At 39.8% G+C, this 17,760-nt stretch overlaps 1 protein-coding gene across 1 annotated transcript in view; it reads right to left on the reverse strand.

The window, feature by feature from the left end:
- LOC106494901 (SH3 domain-binding glutamic acid-rich protein) overlaps nt 1-17,760 on the reverse strand; it is a 58,383-nt gene that overhangs the window by 12,675 nt on the left and 27,948 nt on the right. Inside the window, exons 4-5 of the mRNA XM_067298581.1 lie at nt 7,955-8,140; nt 1,130-1,210 (exon numbers count right to left, since the gene is read on the reverse strand). Coding sequence (XP_067154682.1) covers nt 1,130-1,210; nt 7,955-8,140 — 267 coding nt within the window. The remainder of the gene's footprint in view (nt 1-1,129; nt 1,211-7,954; nt 8,141-17,760) is intronic.

Here is a 17,760-nt window from a genome sequence, read left to right on the forward strand (position 1 = left end):
GGCTTTGTGGATGTTAATTAAATGAATCCTCACAAGACCCTTGTGAAGCAGGCAAGCAATTTTAATTTCCCTTGGTGGGAGATGGGACAGCTAAAGTAGAAAGTTCAAATCACTTGCTCCTTATCACACAGGGACATGGTGTCAAAGACAACATTTACAGCAACAGCGGATCTCCCCTGGGTATCTCTGCATCAGTAGATCTCAGGGCACTTAGCAAAGGCTCATTTGCTCATTTTTCTCTCTGCTTTTACAGAAGAGGAAAAACAGAGGCATTTACAATGGTGTTTTACTCTACGCTGCTCCACAGTTGGTGGCAGAATTAGACTAGAAAGCAAATCTCATGCTCCAGAGCAGTTCTTTAGCCATGTCACACAATACAGCTATCAGTCTGACTCACCACTCTCTTGATTAATTTTGTTGGTTGAATCACCCATGTTAAAGATGGAAACATTTGATTATGATCTGACATGATCTCAGGATAAGAGTTATAAAATTTCTAAGTAATAACAACTGTGTTAAAGAAAAAATACATTGCTTTCAGTAAAGGAGAAAGCCAAAAAAGAAACACCTCTTTCTTTTGCTAGAAATATGTTAGAACATTGTCAAAATACAGTGGATGGAGAAGAATGGGTAGACTAGCCAAAGGGATTTCATGAAGTCTTGGGTAAGGCCTTAACTTATCTCCTCAAGGCAGAGCGTATGAACCCCAGAACAGCAGCCTGGGCATACTCAGGTTGGACTAGGTCCAGCATCCCTCTGTTGGCAGGCAATACAAACCCTATTTGCTCAAGGTTTGATGCAGCTAAGGAGAAGTGAATGTCTCCTGTAATTAATACACCCTATAAATTTCATTACATTGAAAGCTGCACATGAAAAAATACTGCTTTGTGTTCAATAAAAAATCCTCAGCTGAACACATGGCAACAAGCCTGTGCTGAAAGAAGGGAAGAGAGAAATACTTCCTAGTACTAAACCAGCCACTGTTTTGTTTTCTTACGAACACTTTGCTGCGATAGCATCTAAAGTAGTACTTGGCACTGTCCCTTATTTGACATGCTGAGTCAGTGCCTACCTTCATCTTTTATTAAAATCAAATAAATGGCCCCCATGGAAGGATAGCAGTGCATACCTCTGTGCCTGGAGGAGGAGCAAGACCCAGGAACGAATAAATAATATTTTCTTCTTTAGCAGAGAAAAAGGATTCAAAGTCCTAAAAAAGGAACAAACAAACAACAGATAATCAGTAACAAAAATCAAACAAAAAACACACAAAGAAAAAACTAGTTCAGGCAAAGCTTTCTTACACTGATGAAAATGACTATGCATTTGTGCAAGTGCTTGCATTATCCAAGCCCCAGAAAGAATATTCAGGTAAAGGGAGTTTCATGCTGGTTGGCAAAATGAATAAATAGGCAAATCTCTCCAGAGATTTACACTTTAATTATATCACACCTATGTTAGAATCATATAAAATTAAACATCTCATTTTAATGTGCCTCAGCGGTACACACCAAAGCTAAGACATTTCCACTTAAATGTTATAACAAATCTTGTTTTGAGTAAGAACCCAAATTAGGCCCTGAAAACCCTGGGCAGCTTTATGGCAAATGAAAGGCAACAATCAGCGTAATAGCACAAGTGAAATGGCAATGAGGAAACTGTTTATTTTATAGGAAGGCACTCTAGTTAGAAAATGCAATATCATTTCAGACAAACTTAACCAAGGGCTGTGTCGTTCCCTCTGACATGTATATATGAGGCAAAACATCTTGTCCATATGTGAACTGCAGTTATAAATCACATGTTATAAAAAACATAAATGCCCATTTTCTCTTCAGTGCTAAAATAACTGAAAAGATGGGATGAATGTGTCCTATCCTGGTACCTAGAGCTTGCATGGTCTTTACTGTACTCATCCTTTCAACTTTCCTATCAAACAGGGAAGCTCTGCTATCGCTAGTTTGCTGCTGGGCAGTTCACGACCCATATCTTACTCCGGTGAGAATCAACATGCATTTAAGAAGTCAGCTGAAATTCTGGTGGTAAGTGACCATCCCAGGATCACACAGCAGCTCTGTGTAGGACAGGGAATGAATGCAGGTCTGCTGAATCCTAGACTACTGCCTTGACATCTTTATCATCTTTTCTCTCATCCCAAATAACTCCAAAAATAGAAGCCTATAAATAGTAAGGTGCTGAATTATCCCTGAGACTTGTTTGTAAAGCTGAGCTAGGACTTGAATTGTTTTATTGGGCTGTTGTAGCATTTCCAAAGAATAAACGGTTGGAGAATGGTAATCCTAGGAACAGGCTGCAGTGGATGGTTCAGAAGCCACCTTAATATCAACAAGGCTGGAATAAATGGCTTTTCAGTCCAGTTTGGAAGGGGCATACATAGCTTAACAGATTTATCTGTGGAACAGATTGGTTTTCACAGACATAGACCTAGTTACAGGAGCTGGGGGCTGCCCTGGCTGGGGGAAGCCCGAGAACACATTTTGGCCTGAACAGGCAGAACATCCCCTGGTGCTTCAGCCACTCTGGAAACCATCCATTTGCTGCTTTCATTTTGCCCTGTGGTTTTCCTTTTTATCTAAACCAAGTCTGCCTTAAGTATTTAAGAAAGCCAGTGTCTGAAGTTTAACCCATAAACTTTGGAGGACTACAGCAAACAAGAGCACAAAGATTTTCTGCAATTCGAAAGGCAAGGTCTGGAATTTGACACGGGCCTTTGACAGGCCACACAAACACCAGGAACTCTTGTGTCCTCCTGCGCACTGCCTACTCGTATAACAGACTAAGCAAACTGTGGCAGAGTATATCAATAGCTGGGAAACAAGGACAGGATCATAACAATGAAGGGTCAAGAACTGGGCTTACTATTGTATATGTCTTGTTAGTTCCTCTCTAGAGGAAAAGCAACAGGCTGCAAGTTGTCCCAAAAATCTCCAGAGGCACATAGCCATGCAGGTAACCAAACCTGAGGTCACAAGCAAGACGTGTGAACGAGCAGATGAACTTCTTTTCAAAGGATAAGCTTGGATGTAAGCTTCCAGCATATCAGGTACTCCTTGGCAACAGACAGTGCACACTGATATCCCACAGTAAATGTGTGATATCACACTAAATAAAAGGTCATTTACCCTACTTACACTGAGGTGAGCTATTTTATCATTTACCTGGGGTAAAAGCATGCTTACAGTGACCATGGAATAGTTATGCATTGTAGATTTGCACTCTTGCTTTCCTTATGATGACTTGTTCAAATCTCCACTCACTGAATCACTGGTTAATCGAAAAGAGTTCCCAGGACAGGCAGTAAGAGAAAAAAGGAATAACAATGTATTTCTGGTAAGCAATAATATTATACGTATATGAGAAGACGGAAACACTAAATGCAGAGGGTGGTGGTGTCATTTGCCTTTGGAACTAGTCTATGAAAAATGTAGCAAAAATATTTGCAAAAAATACACACAGGAGTTTTTCTTTATGATACCAGTGCATATATACATATACAGTATATGTATCATCCTTTGTATGACCACTGGGGAAATGCCAGACTGTAAATTTCAATTGGACATTAAGAAAAAATTCTTCCCAACCTAACTAGTGCAGCGCCAGATCAGACTGAACAGAGAGGCTGTCGAAACACCATCCTTGGAGATTTTCAGAACTTGCCTGGCCAAAGCTTCAAACATCTTCATCTAACTTTAAAGTTAGCCCTCCTTTAAGCAGGAGATTGGACTAGAGACCTCCAGAGGTCCCTGTGATTTCTGTATATTTGACTTCAGCAGTTACACGAAGCATCAGGTAAAGATTACATTTAATAATTCAGAGATTCTTTAAAATAAGATGTACATGGGTAGTTGATTCTATAGATTTCAGCTCCCAGAGAAAACCAGAAGTTTACATTCTGTTCCTTTCCTAGTTTTCTAATTTCCTTTGCTAAGCAAAAGCAAAGACAGGAGATTAACAGAGTGCTCAATATATTTAGGAAGTGACACAGACACAGACTTCTGTCTAGACACGAGCAAAGAAGCAGCTTAAGAAAAAGATCAAATATGAACATAATTGCCAACGTTGATGGTTTAGAACAGATACTTGAAACTGGTAGTATAGCCACGCATAAAAAATGATTCCATTTCTAATCTGTGTCTACAAGTGACAATACTAAAGATCCAAAAGAAAAACAAGATTCATGCTATTTATAAAACAGCTTTAAGCTTCTCTGACCCCATGGAAAAGCAGCTGATGGAGTATTTTCATAAACGCATCCATAAGAAACCTCCATTTTACAGTACAAGGCAATAAGCAAAGCAGCTCTTCCGTGTCAGACAGGAGATGCAGACGCTTTTATAATATCAGCAGAAAAGGAGATTTTCAGCAAGGCTGTACTTACCTACTCATTATGTCAATCTATTCCAGCACAAAAAGTAAGTCTCTTTGCCCAGTATCTCTCCCCCACAAACTTTCACTGAAGTGGAGAAGAGAGGATCAAGGACCATCTCAAAGGACCACTTTTCCAAGCCAGGAATGACTATACCATTCCTGACTGATGTTTTTCCAATCCATTGCTAAGGATCTTTAATGACATAATGAAAAAATCTCCCTAATAACCTGTTCCAGTGCTTTGTTATTTTTCTCATTAGAACAGATTTTTTTCTGATGTCTGACCTAAACCTCCTTTGCTGCATTTTATGCCTATCACATCTTGTTCCAGCCCCAGTGGGCAAGGACCAGAACATATTTTACAAAATCATAGAACCAAAAGATAATTAAGGTGAGAAGAGACTTCAGAAGGCCATCTAGTCCAAACTCCTCCTCAAAGTGGGGTCAAAATTGAATTCATATCATAATGAACTCCTCTTTGCTGAAATGTTTTAAATACTTGAAGGTTGTCATGTATCCCTTCCTTAGGCATAGGAAGGAGATCTTTTATCCTGCATTTTCCTCCCCAAGGTCAATGCTCCCAGGCCAGCACACTGCTACCGTGTATATACATGCACATGTGTGAATGGGAACTGAACATATAGGAGGATCAGTGGGAAGTGAGGTGAGGGAAAGGAGAGATCTCAGAAGAAAGAATGGGCAGAAATGAAACATAACAAGTCCTGATCTAAAAACAAAGGACTACTTGGGAATGAGGAAAGAAAGGATTTGGTAGGAAGGAGAATGAAAGAAAGAAAATGTGTCATAGAAAAAAGAGGCATAAGGCGCTTGACTTGTTTAGCATAGCAAAATGAAGATTAAAAGAAGACATGATTCCCATCTACAAATACATTGGGCTAGAGCTGTTTAAGCTAAAGGGCAATTTTGTCATACAAGGAAATGGGTAAAAACTGGTTGCCTATATCCAGGCTGGAAATTCTAAGGAGGTTTCCAGCCGCCAAGAGAATGAGACCCTTGAAGAGTATACTATCAAGAGTAACACATTTTAATGGGACTTTCATGACCTCAGGATACAGGACTGAAATCCACTACCCAGGAAAATCTTTGCTATTTTTCTAATGTGGCTGAAGGCAACAAAAGTGGGACACAGAGGAAGAGTTAATATATATTGAAAGCTTTCAAGTAGGGATAAGCAGTGCGTCCAATTACTAGCACAATAACTGACGGTTTCGGGTTATCCTTTCTAAATCAGTAATTGCATTATTTCGGGCTATCCTTTCTGAATCAATAACTGATGATTTTGGGCTATCCTTTTTCAGGCTATCCTTTCTAAATTAGTAATCACATTATTTTAATGGATGTTACTAATCTAAGAGCTTGTGTGAGGAAGTAAATGTAGTTTTTTTATTATGTTACTGTCTCAGTCGTTACTATCAAACCTTCGTAGCGTGACATATATCATGTAAACCTGAAACAGTGTTAAACAGCCCTGGTTTTCAGAGTGACTGGCCTGTTGTACCTATGCAGGTTACGCAGGGAAGTAGGATGCAGATCCCCAGCTTTATTCCACAGACACTCTGTGGAAGACGTCACATCCCTCCAAGGAATTTTGCACTGGTCTGCGAGCCAGTGGCCATGTTCTCAATGAGCCCACATAATCCCACTTCACATTCATTGTGCAGCTCCCTCAAGGCACCAGTATACCAGGGAGAAGGGTAAGGATCATGTATTGATATGCATCTCCCTACCTCGTTTATCTGGAGAGTGTTCTGAGATGACAAGCCTCATGCTAAAAATGAATTTTTGCTACGCACCCACTGGGATCCTTAGATATGAGCTTTGAGAGCTGGGCACATTAGAACTCCAGAGACTTTCAGGCTAATTTCAAATTTGCTTTAGTTTCAAACCAGTAGCTTTCTCAACAGCTTTCTCAACTCCCTTCCACACTGAGGTGTCTTTGCAAATGATACTTTTTAAATAAAATTTATATTAACATGGAGATTATTTGGCTTCCTGAAATAGTTTCACACATTGAGTAAGAACTGTATATTTATCATTTATTGGCAAGGCAGACCAGCCACAATGCTTTGTAAGGCAGCTGCTCTTTAATTCACTAGCTAACCGCTCCAGGGAATCTCAGAAATATTTATTGCCACATTGGTTGCCAGGAAATCCAGAACAAGATATATCAAGTGATACTCTTTACTGGTCCGGATTAGATGTTAAAATGCACATGAACTCTAACCTGCCAATTTCTCTTTTAAGATTCACATGAGAAAATGAGAAAACATTTTTACTCTGTTACTCATATACTAATAACTTTTGCTCTCAGAACAGTGAAGTTAATTCTGAAAACTTAGTGGCATGTAAATCCCTTCTCTCCCAAAACAATCTATGCAATAGTTCACACTGGATTTGTGGAGTAACACAACTGGACACACTATGTGATACGCATTTCAGAGTACTTTACGAGTTCATTTCAGAGATCATATTAGAGTACTTTCCAGTTTGTATTTTCATCCAGACTACGAGCAGAAAATTACCTCAGAAATCTCTTTTGATTCTTGATCCTGATATTTGTGTTGTTACAGTGTTATCTTCCACTGATTTGTACAAAATCTCTGCAGAGAGATAATGTGCCTGTTACCAGCTATGTGTACTGTAAATATAAAAGCACCTGATGGAGTTTACAATTTGTTATGAAGCTGGATATTTCCTGAATAAGCAACACAAATTCAGTAATTCAAAAGCCATACACTGGAACTATTCCAGTCAACTATATCTACTATTTATTTATATTTGTAACACAGTGTAAAAGGAAAATGCCTACTCATGGTCCTTGGTGCCTCAGACATTCACTTGACTTCCTAGCAGCCCGGAGGACTCTGTGTGAAACAGAGCAACACACACCATGCAAAATTAGCTGAAAGTTCAGGAAAGGAAGTGCAATCCAGCTAGAGAGAGCAGATCAACCTTGCTGTGAACCCCACTAGTCTTGAGTAGCTCAGTATTGTCAGACCACAAACGGAGCACTTAAAACTGCAAGTGCAATTGAGCCAATTTCATATTCTACACTTCGTTATCCTGTGATACTGTGCAAAGAAGCCATAGTATCACTTAGACAATACTGGTTTTGGTCTTCAGGAGCTGAAATGAGGGTGTAGGCAGAGAGTCAACAGCAGGCTAAGTTGTGAGTGAGCTACACAGCAGGAGGTGGGAGAATGTGAGACAGAAAACAGGGAGCTCCTCAAAGGCAGCAAACTAAATACCCCATGCCTTGCAGTGAGCGCACAGGCCCTGGATCTTCAGGGGATAACCCATGCAGCCTCTTAAGCAGAGTTTCTCCAGTTAGTTTTCCCTCCATGTGTATTCTTCTACTAAAAAAGGATAATTTTGTTTCATCTCCTTTCTGTGCCTAAGAAACACTTTCTAAGAATTGTTCTTTCAAAGTAAATCTCGCATTGTCTTAAGGAGTTTGTTTGAGGACACTTCCTACTAATGGAAAAGAGGCACTTGCTATGAAAGAATAGTCTCTAAAGTTATTTGTTTCCGAACAGCTTCTTACCCCACAGTACCGCTCCTCATTGAAGATCTGTGGAGGAAGAGGGATTCCATTCTGAGGCTTTTTTTCACCTGGGACATTCTCTCTCATCCATTTCCTGTTGTCCTCATCACCTGCTATGTCCATTTGCTGAAAGTCAATCTTGTTGGCCTCTAAAAAGCCCACTACTTCTTGCTGTTTCTTTTTGATCTGTTTAGGAAAGATGAAAAACAAAATTGCTTCTTTAAAAAAAGAAATTGTTTTCTAAAAGGAATGACTATTGCAAACAGAACCAATGCAGGTATGTCGAGTTGGATCCCTCAAACTTTTTGAAGGTGAGACTCAGCACTGCTTTTCAGCAGCCAGACCACTGCCATTACTTTTTTACCCCCTCCCTCTCCCCACTTCCTTCTTTCCTCCCAGGAAGCAATGGTACCTCCATCTTCCCTAAGAAAAGAGGCGCAGCAGGAACCTTTCTACTCTGTTCGCAGCTTTGAGTATGGTGTACAGATACTTAAGCTAATCCTGCCTGAAGTCAGCATAGGTCTGAGAATTTATATTCTTCCCAATATGTAACATTGTCATTTATCCTGCTCATTGCACAGAACAGTTAGTTTTCCATGAGCTTCTCTGGCAGCTAAAATTCATGGCCCTTATTCCCTTTGATGCTAGTACTGTATACACTTAGAATCCAGGCACCAAACCTACAGCTTGTCCCCTTATTTTGAAGATACAATTCTCATTATACCTCTTCACTAAAAGGATGCTATTTCTAAGCAACATTTAAATAATTTCCCCATTTTGTATATGTCTATTCTAACAGCTGCTAGGCCAAACTTTAGCTCTACAAGGACTATGGCATTTGAAGCAAGCACTGTTTTGACCGAAGAGTACAAATTTTCTCACACTGCTCTGCTGGTCACACACAACTAAATTACTGTCTAGCACAATCATCTTCCAGGCATGCCTTTCTTTTCCTCCCAGTTGTGCTATACCACACAGCAATTTAATGTCATATATAAACGGTAACTGGAATGATAGCACCAAGGTAATTTTTGCATATGAGCCATCATATGACTGGAAGACAGGTCTTCCACAAATCAGACATCTGAACACCAGAATGGAGACAGGAAATGAGACAAGAAATAACGCATGGATTATGTATTTCTATAATTTACTAAGCCTGAAAAACTGAAAAGCTACACAACTGTGTTTGCTTTAAAAACAAATCAACATCCAGAAAATACTGTACATTTTTAAGACAACAACAGAAGTTTACAGTGAGGTAAAAAAGCAAATCATTTTGGATGGAAGCACAATTCCAAAGTGTTCACAAGCCACACAGTTGAACATGCAGTTGACAGTTCTCAGAGGTGATTATTTTTATTTTTATTTTCACTTTTTAAACAGAGGTAACTTTTGTAATAGCTGTTTAGCTACACAATTATTTAGAGAACACATTCAGACGGCAGAAAGGATTGCATGAGGAATACATAGGAGCACTTCATCAGAGGAAGTGGCAGGATAATGTTTGTATAAATGGTTAATAAAATCTGCATGCAACAGTGCTAAGAGTTTCACCAAATGCTCTGAAAGCCAGTGTATTCAAGTGCTGACAGATGCTATTTCAGCATCAGCTTTTCTCTTTGGATCTGGACATTGAAGTAGATGTGGCTCCTGGAATAGCTAGTGCCCTAAAAGTCCTACAGGGAGGTAATGAAAACTGAGCTACAGATTCTGTGCTCCCTTGCTTATGGTTGCAACTAGAACGCTTAGAATTAAAGCTGAGTACACGGTTTTTCCCCAGTTTCAGGTTCATAAAATACAGGAGACTCAGAACACCTGCTCAGACAGCACCAGGATAAAAGAAAAAAAAAAAAAAGAAAACACCACAACAAAAGCAAAAAGAAGGGGGGAGGGTGGCCGCGTGAAAAAAATGGATGCTGAGGAAACAAGAAGACAGCAGGAGGAGAAAGGCAAAGAAATGAATAAACACTACAGTATATGTTGAACTAACTAGTGCCAGCATCCTTAGTGGGAGAGAGGGAAGCAATGGTAGTTGGTGTGGATTTTCTTCAGTATCTAATCCAGGACATAGGCTTTGTTATTTTATTTCATCACCTCTTACTAGAGACATTGCAATAAACACTGTCATGCTGCCTAGTGCTCACACAGTGCTGGCAGAAAAGACTGGCTATCTTGCAATAGATCAGTAGATTATGTGGCGGTCAGTGGACCTCAGGAGATTACTTTTAAGGAGTATGAAAAAAGGTGACTATGAAAAGTCAGCTACTGGTGAAGGGCTTATATTTGGGACTCACAAAGGGGCATCTCCCTTGGAAATTTTTCAGAGGACCACAGACTGGAAAAGGTTGCGGATTCCTCTCCTAAGTGTCACTTGGCCTTAAAATTAATTCTTCCTCCTCACCACATTTCTCCTCTAAAATCCTTAATCTCTGCTGCTAAGCGTGAATTTTGTTGGGGTAGGTGGGAGAGGGGGCCTTTAATGTATAATCACTCTTGTTAAATCTCAGGGTTCTACAGCGAGCTTCCTAATTCCTGCCATTTCTCTTTCTTGCTTTTTAAAGTGGTTTGACTAGGTCAGAATCTTAGCTTATGCTTATAACAAGTGAACAGAAAGAGAAGTTCCTAGCCCTCATTGGTTCAGAAATCAAGCAGCAAGCTGAGAAAGCCCTAAATGTACTTTTTTAATGTCTCGTAATTAAAGGCAGCCTCATGCTTTTCTGGGGTTTTAATTAAAGGTTAAGGACTACTAGATGTTGCCAGATGTTAACTTTACAGAAAAACAGAAATTTGTTCAGATATTAAATGAGAACTGTAGAGATTTCCGGTATTAAACAACTGACATAAGTTTATCATGGCTTGTCCCAAACATTTTTTAGTAAAACCTTTTCTGAATGGTTAGTAGTAACAATCATGCTTGAACTGGTTTATAAGAATTGCAATAATTTATGTCATGTTGATGAACAGAACATGAAAAAAAGAGCTTTTCTTTCATCTCTACCATATACTTACTATGAATTATCTATATTGCAGTAGTATTTAAATGCTCCAGCCAGGACCTTCACACTGCTGAGTATTACCCTGTAGATAACAAAATGGAAGCTCTTGCCCCTGAGACCTTTACTTTCTCTAAATTGAGTTTCCTGATCATTCTTAGCTTTTAGCTAAGTGAGGATTGTAAATATGATTGTCCTGATGTTTGGTGCAACAGACACGCAGAATGCGTGCCGTTGACAAGTGGCAATATGCTAGCATCTCCAAAATTCTTGCTCCACATAAAAAATATCTGTTTTCTTCTCATGCAGAACATGATAATGGGTGAATGAGATCAGGTGAAAGGACTATTTACCCAGGATTCTGTCTGGACAATATTTTCAGAAAATCAACACTCTTTTGGTTGGTGTGCATACTAAGGCACAGTGTAGAGGTACCAACGCTAATTCTAAACAAGCTAGTTTGGGTACCAGAAAAAGTTTAGCTGTGGTAAATAAGTCCATGCAGAGTCCATGTTGTTGCAATTAGATTGCTTCTGACACAAAAAGCTATTTAGTTTACAACTATGTCCACTACCTCTATACTGTTCTGAAGTGTGGAGTGCAAACATACACCTAGAAAAAGCATTATACATTGTGAAGTTCAGGACAAATTCTAACTGCTATTTCTTTTTTACTGAATGTTACATGCAATTATGCCTGGATAAGGCAATATATGAGTGCAAGATGTTTCTCATAATGATAACCACAATAAACTAGGCAAAAGATGTACGGTGTCTTAAGGCTTACAATACTGGGGTTTAGTCAGAGCAAAAGATTTTGGTACCTGGGACACACACTAAGGACAAAACCATAAAGCAAGTCTTTGCTATGGCTGGCACTGGGTAACCAAAAGAACCTCTCCAGCAAACTGTCTTCAGAGAAGGAAATCTTTCAGGACTTAACAACACAGAGGACATGCAAAGAGTTTCCCAAAATGGATGAGGATTGCAGAAGTTTGTTTGTGCCCTAACATGTGTCTGTTGGCACAGGAGGAATTCAGATTACTTGGGCATAGATTCCCTGGAAAGTGGTGGTGATCAGGATATTATTTTTCCCTTTCAACAAAGCTTAAGGTCCACCATGCCTGGCTGCTACCATGTCCTTTAAATTAAACAAAACCTGTTCTATTTTAAATAAATATTATCTGGAATGTAAGAACTACAGATAATATTAGCTTCACCTGATGCAGAATTAATATTTTCATCTATATCCTTGCCATCCAGAGCATACCCTTTGACTGCTTGCCTATGTCAGAAGCAGATGATATCTAGTCAACAATTATAGCAGTAGGAGCATTAATGTCAGCAGGCAGAGTTGCTGCAGCTTTCAGCTCTAACGCTGCACGGATAACATTATCCTGACTCTGTTTGAACAGAGAATTATTCTTATTTATTAAATTACAACTTCTGTTGTGGCTGTGTACTCTATGAGGTGTTACCCTCTTTATTGATTTGAAATCTGAGTTCAGGTTTGCTTATGGTCAGATTCACAATCACAGATGTCAAACCTCTACCCTGTATTTCAGAGGAGATAATACAGATGATAGTCTACATTTTGCTCAGTCTTTTTGAAGTGATTGTGTTATATTAAAACTGACATCTACAGATTCAAAGGCGGGCAAGTTCATAAAATGTCTGCAAAAACGCTGGGAATAAGACTTTAGAGGTGACCTAACCACAAGCAGCAGTTTCCAAGACTTTGGAAGACTTCCTCTGCATAAGACATAAACGTCCATTCTCCCGTGATTTATGGTACACTAGAACTTTGTAAGATATTAACCACTTCTAAACACTTTTGTGGCTAGTTACAAAAATACGTTAGTTTTTACTGCTTGTTTCAAAACAGCCATTCAGTATATTTTTATTCTGTACATGTCTTCACTTCGAATTGCCTTAATAGTTTGACATCAACTACATGTTTGGAGTAGAAGGACAATAAAGCTAAAGCTATTCAAAATAAATTTCTGAATTGTTGAGGGGAAAATACAGACAGCGGATTTTGCTCCAGAAATGCACTGAATTATGTCATTAAGCATCTGCTCTAGAACACCAGAAGGTTACTGAGTTCACTGTATTCATTCTGGAAAAGTATTTACTAATGTGATAACCAGTTGCAATTATTGGTATGGTTGTATAATACATAGAATAGAAATGCTCTTTTTTTTTTTTTTACCAATTAAACTTTGTTGATCTACACTGAAGGAGGTCAGACCCACCATATTCTGAAATTCAAAAAGAACAATATGCATTTGATGGAGATCAGCCACACTGGAGAGAGCATCAGTGCTACTAGGACAATTTAGGCTTCCATTTAAGCTCTGCAGAGATGAAATTCATTCTTCTCAAGGAAGAGTTGTACAAGGCAGATACAAAAATAGTTTTTAGTAGGATTTTAGTGATATATTTAGGTTTGTGCTGGCTTCTTGCATGAGTGACTTTTATTTTATAGATATCAAAACTCATTCAAGGTTCATTGAAAGGATACCTTTCATCCATTTTAGCCAGTAAACCTGGAAAACTACTCCAGCTGAACATCTTGTTTAGCTGAAACTGCAATTATGCATCTGTAACCTGAACACATACTGCCTTCTGAGACTGCAGCGGCTAAAAATACACAAAATACACAAGAAAGGAGGAAATGCAGTATACTGCTATGTAAAAATGCCATATCCTTCCTTCCAGTATGCATCCAGGATATCACTGACAGCTTTTGTGGGCTGCTAACAAATAGTGGAGATTGGCATTAATAAGCTTAAAACCTATTACAGCTCACTGGCCTTATTTATCTTTCTTAGCAGTAGTAACCTGCATTAGCAATGTTTAACAGCTGAAAATGACTGGATAAAGCTTGTATGTTGCCCAGTATTGGGTGTAGCATATGCATCCCTTCATTGCAATCCAAGAAGAAAGGAGTCAGAGAGCTGCTAGTTGGGAGGGATGAAGGAGGGATGCACAGAGCAGAGGAAAGCTTTTGGTTCAGATAGTCCTAAACACATGATATGCTTAGTTTTAATTGTGTAAGTGATCTCCTAAATGTCAGTGTTTAATCAAAGCACTCATACAAGTGCTCTGCTGAACTACAGCCCAAGTCCTGTAGCTGGAATGGCAACAATTCATGCCTTAGTTGCACAAAATCAGTCTCTAAGGAGGACCAAAATGATGGCCATGACATACACATATAGAAAGTCTGCAGATGGATTTCAGTCATGGTCACAACTTTTCCCTGAAGACAGATGATTGTCAAAAGAGGTAGGTATGAGTCTTCTTTGGTAACCAAACAGGAGATAAAAAAGACTGTCAGTGCACAATGTGTAGTAATTTATAAAGCTACTCAAGCAGTAACTGCTAGATTACAAATTACCAGACCTGCAATTTCCAGTCTCCTCTTTTTTCTGCCTTAAAAATGGTAAAATGTCAATATTAAATTTAGAGCCTCAAGCTTAGAAACAGGCTGGCAAAAAAAGCTGAAGAGAGACCTGCAAACTTCCTTAGCCGTATTCCAGTTTAAACTTCAGTGCATCTCCCCCAGCTCATTTTCTAGAGATGGTGACCCTGTAAACAGGGGGTGCTTTTTGAGCTTTTCAACTCTGGAAGCTTCTTAAGGACGTGGAGCTCGTGTCAGACAGATAGAGATGCAGTTACAGCTACGTGCAAGCACCAGCCAATTTGTTTAGCCATGTCACTGGGAATGAGTGACTGCCAAAGGAAAGCTGCAATCTGAGCTCATCTGGGAACTGGATATAAAAGGAAACAGTCCTTTCCCGGTTCCCACCTCCCACAGACTTCCAGCCTCTCTACTATTCACATGCCCTTCCCTTCAGCTGATATACTATGCTGACAACTACAGCAGTAGACATCAAAACCAAAAATCATCAGTATAACATTTCAAAAGACACCAAAAAAAAAAAGAGAAAAAAACATGAAAACCTAGGGAAAGGGAAGGGCACGAGGAAGACATTTTTTCTGCAGTTTTATTCACTCACTTTGGCTCCAGAGTCTTTCTTAAACACAGTTCCCCTTCAGCAGGGGGACTGCCTAAACTGTCCTAAAGTCTCTTTCAAAAACAAATTCATTAATTTCTAATGTAAACAATATACCTTATTTTGTGCAAATACAATATCCACTTTTTCCTTCTTCAGCGCACATACATTGCATACTTTTTCAAATAGATAAAATTATATTAATTGACATATTTTAGATGCAAACGTTATACATGTAGTAAAAACTGGCATGCAAGCAAGCCAATATCAACAGGAAATCTCTGTATCTTGAGTTGCTTTTAAGAATAAGGTGGTCAACACAGCCTAGAAGAAATTCAGTGCTTCTTTTTCACACAGTCAAACTCAGGCTGTCCTGGGCTCTTCATCTGGACATCGGCTAACTTACCAAACTGGTCCTAGCAGAAAGAGGCACTCGTTAAATGAGACACCTACCGCTGTCGACCCCGAGGATGTGGCTACAAAGACTTTGATCACCATCTTGACAGCGATAAAAGTGAATCAGCAGAATGCGCCTGCTATCGACAAGTCACCGGAGTCCGGGGAGGAATCCAGGCACCAGCAGTGCCTGGGCTAACCCGGATCCTAAATGATTCCCCCCGCAGCTATCTGCCAGCTTTGGCCTCTCCCGCTCACCGGGGTCCCAGGTTTCCCCACTCCATTGGCTCTTAGGTATTTCGGGACCAGGGGCCAGGAGAGGATTGGTCAGTAAGAGGATCCCTAGCAGGGGACTTGCACCTGCCCCTGGCCTTATTGCATTAGATTGACAGGGTGGCAGTCCATAAAAGGCAAAGGAGAGTAGTGCACCAATGAGACGGGGCTGGAGAAATGTTTGGGAGAGGGGGAAGGGAGAAGGGAGGCTGGAGAGGTGACTCAGGGCTGGGGGACATCAAAAACTGCAGGGTAATGTTTAAAGTCCTGTTGATGCTTTCAGGGCTACCGCCTGTGTACAAGGGCTCACGCCCTTTCCCTGACCACAGTAAGGTGGCTTCAGAGCTGTAGCTGCAAGTTTTACTTTAGCAAGTGTGTTGGGGGGTAATATGTGGCATATGTGCAGAAGCGGTGATAACACAGATCGTATTGAAATAATCCTCAGTTACAAACGCTGGCAGCTTTCAAAAGCTCAGATCATGATCCAAACTGCATAGCTCAGGCACTTCTCTGAAATATGTGTCGGGACATTTTCTACTACTAGGGAGGGTGATTTGGCTGATTCCATGTGTCTGGAAACTAATATTGGACTTTCTCTCTCTTTCTGCATGACCAGCGAAAATTCCCAGGGCACGTGGTATAGGAGGGGGTTCAGAATTCTTGGTAAAAATTATTCCATTCCTCTGTGTCATCAGGGATGCTTTTTCCATCTGGCTGTTGCCTTCTGTTCCAGAGACGGTCACAATTCAGTGCCTGCATGCGCGTATTTGTTTAAGGAGCTCTTTGAGCATGAGAGGTATTTTTAAAATGTTAACTGTTATCAGAATTGCTTTCAAATTTTAAGAGCCAAGTTCACTTCTGTTATAAGTGAGCAACATGCCACAGAGTTCAGCAAAACTGAGCCTATATCAGAACTGAAATTGGCCTAGGCTCTGCCAAGTGTTTACACACATACTAAATGTAAAGACTAAACATCACAGTGTCCAGTCCTGAAAATACTTAAACTGGAAGGTAGTGCCTTCTAAGATCAACCAGATAGGGCTGAATGTACAACAGTAATGCTGATCTTGATAATAAGCTTTTTGTCTGTTTGAACTATTATACGAAGCTGGAAATGTGGTATTCAGTGTTCTGAACAGAGATCCTGAAAAACCTCACTGAAAACTAAAACCAACAGTAGGCATACTTTGCACAGTTTACTATGGCTCACCATCTGTCACTTCTTCTTTTGCAAGGCAATGGGAGGTCCAGCAAAAAGAAGTCAGATAAAATCATATATTTTCACCAAATATTTTCCTGTAAAATGAAATAAATTAGTCTGAAAACATAAATTCATGCCAAAATTTATTCTGTATGCTTGTTTCTCAGGAGAATTTGTATATAAGTACATACTACTAAATTCAACAAAAATGACTAGCCATTTAGAAAATACTATTTCCAAATTAGTTGATTTGTATACCAACGCTCTGTAGAATTAAAAGCAAAAGATCTGGCAGTCATTTACTTCAAAGCATACTGATAATTGTTGCAAGTATAGCAACACTAACAATTAACACGTGGAGTGGTAAATATTTTCACAGCCAAACCCTTATGGTCGGCACTGGCACAAAATTGCCAAACAATACTTTTTCCTGTTCTGTTTTACACCTGAAATTCCTACTTAGTATGTAGGGTGAAAACAAGATGTGGCTCCAAGCTCTGTCCACATAAAACTTTGCAAAGGTAAGGATTTTAGAGCACTATTCTTGATGTGACTAGCCTTGAAGAAAAATAGTGTTTTGGCTTTATTATTTCTTTGGGATTTTTCCTCTTAGAACTTTTTTTGCCCAGTATAAAATGCTTCATGCAAATCTGCACAACTAATCCTCCGCCTCCTGAATTTGGCCTTTGCTCGCTCTGGGTCTCTCCACAACAGTGAGGGGATCCCAAGGCCTCAGATCCATCACGCAGATCTAGTGCAAAATGAAGAAGCAGTGGGACCTGCCACTTAGCTGTGGCACAACCGCGTTCGGGGTGGCGCCCCCTGCCCCAGTGGGGTACAGAAATGGCGGGGGGGGGGGGAGACAAGTAGTGTTTTGTTGTTAAAAATAAAATAAGATGTATATATACGTAACCCAATAGGT

This window comes from Apteryx mantelli, chromosome 1 (genome assembly GCF_036417845.1).
Source record: "Apteryx mantelli isolate bAptMan1 chromosome 1, bAptMan1.hap1, whole genome shotgun sequence".
In the NCBI taxonomy this organism is placed as follows: Eukaryota; Metazoa; Chordata; class Aves; order Apterygiformes; family Apterygidae; genus Apteryx; species Apteryx mantelli.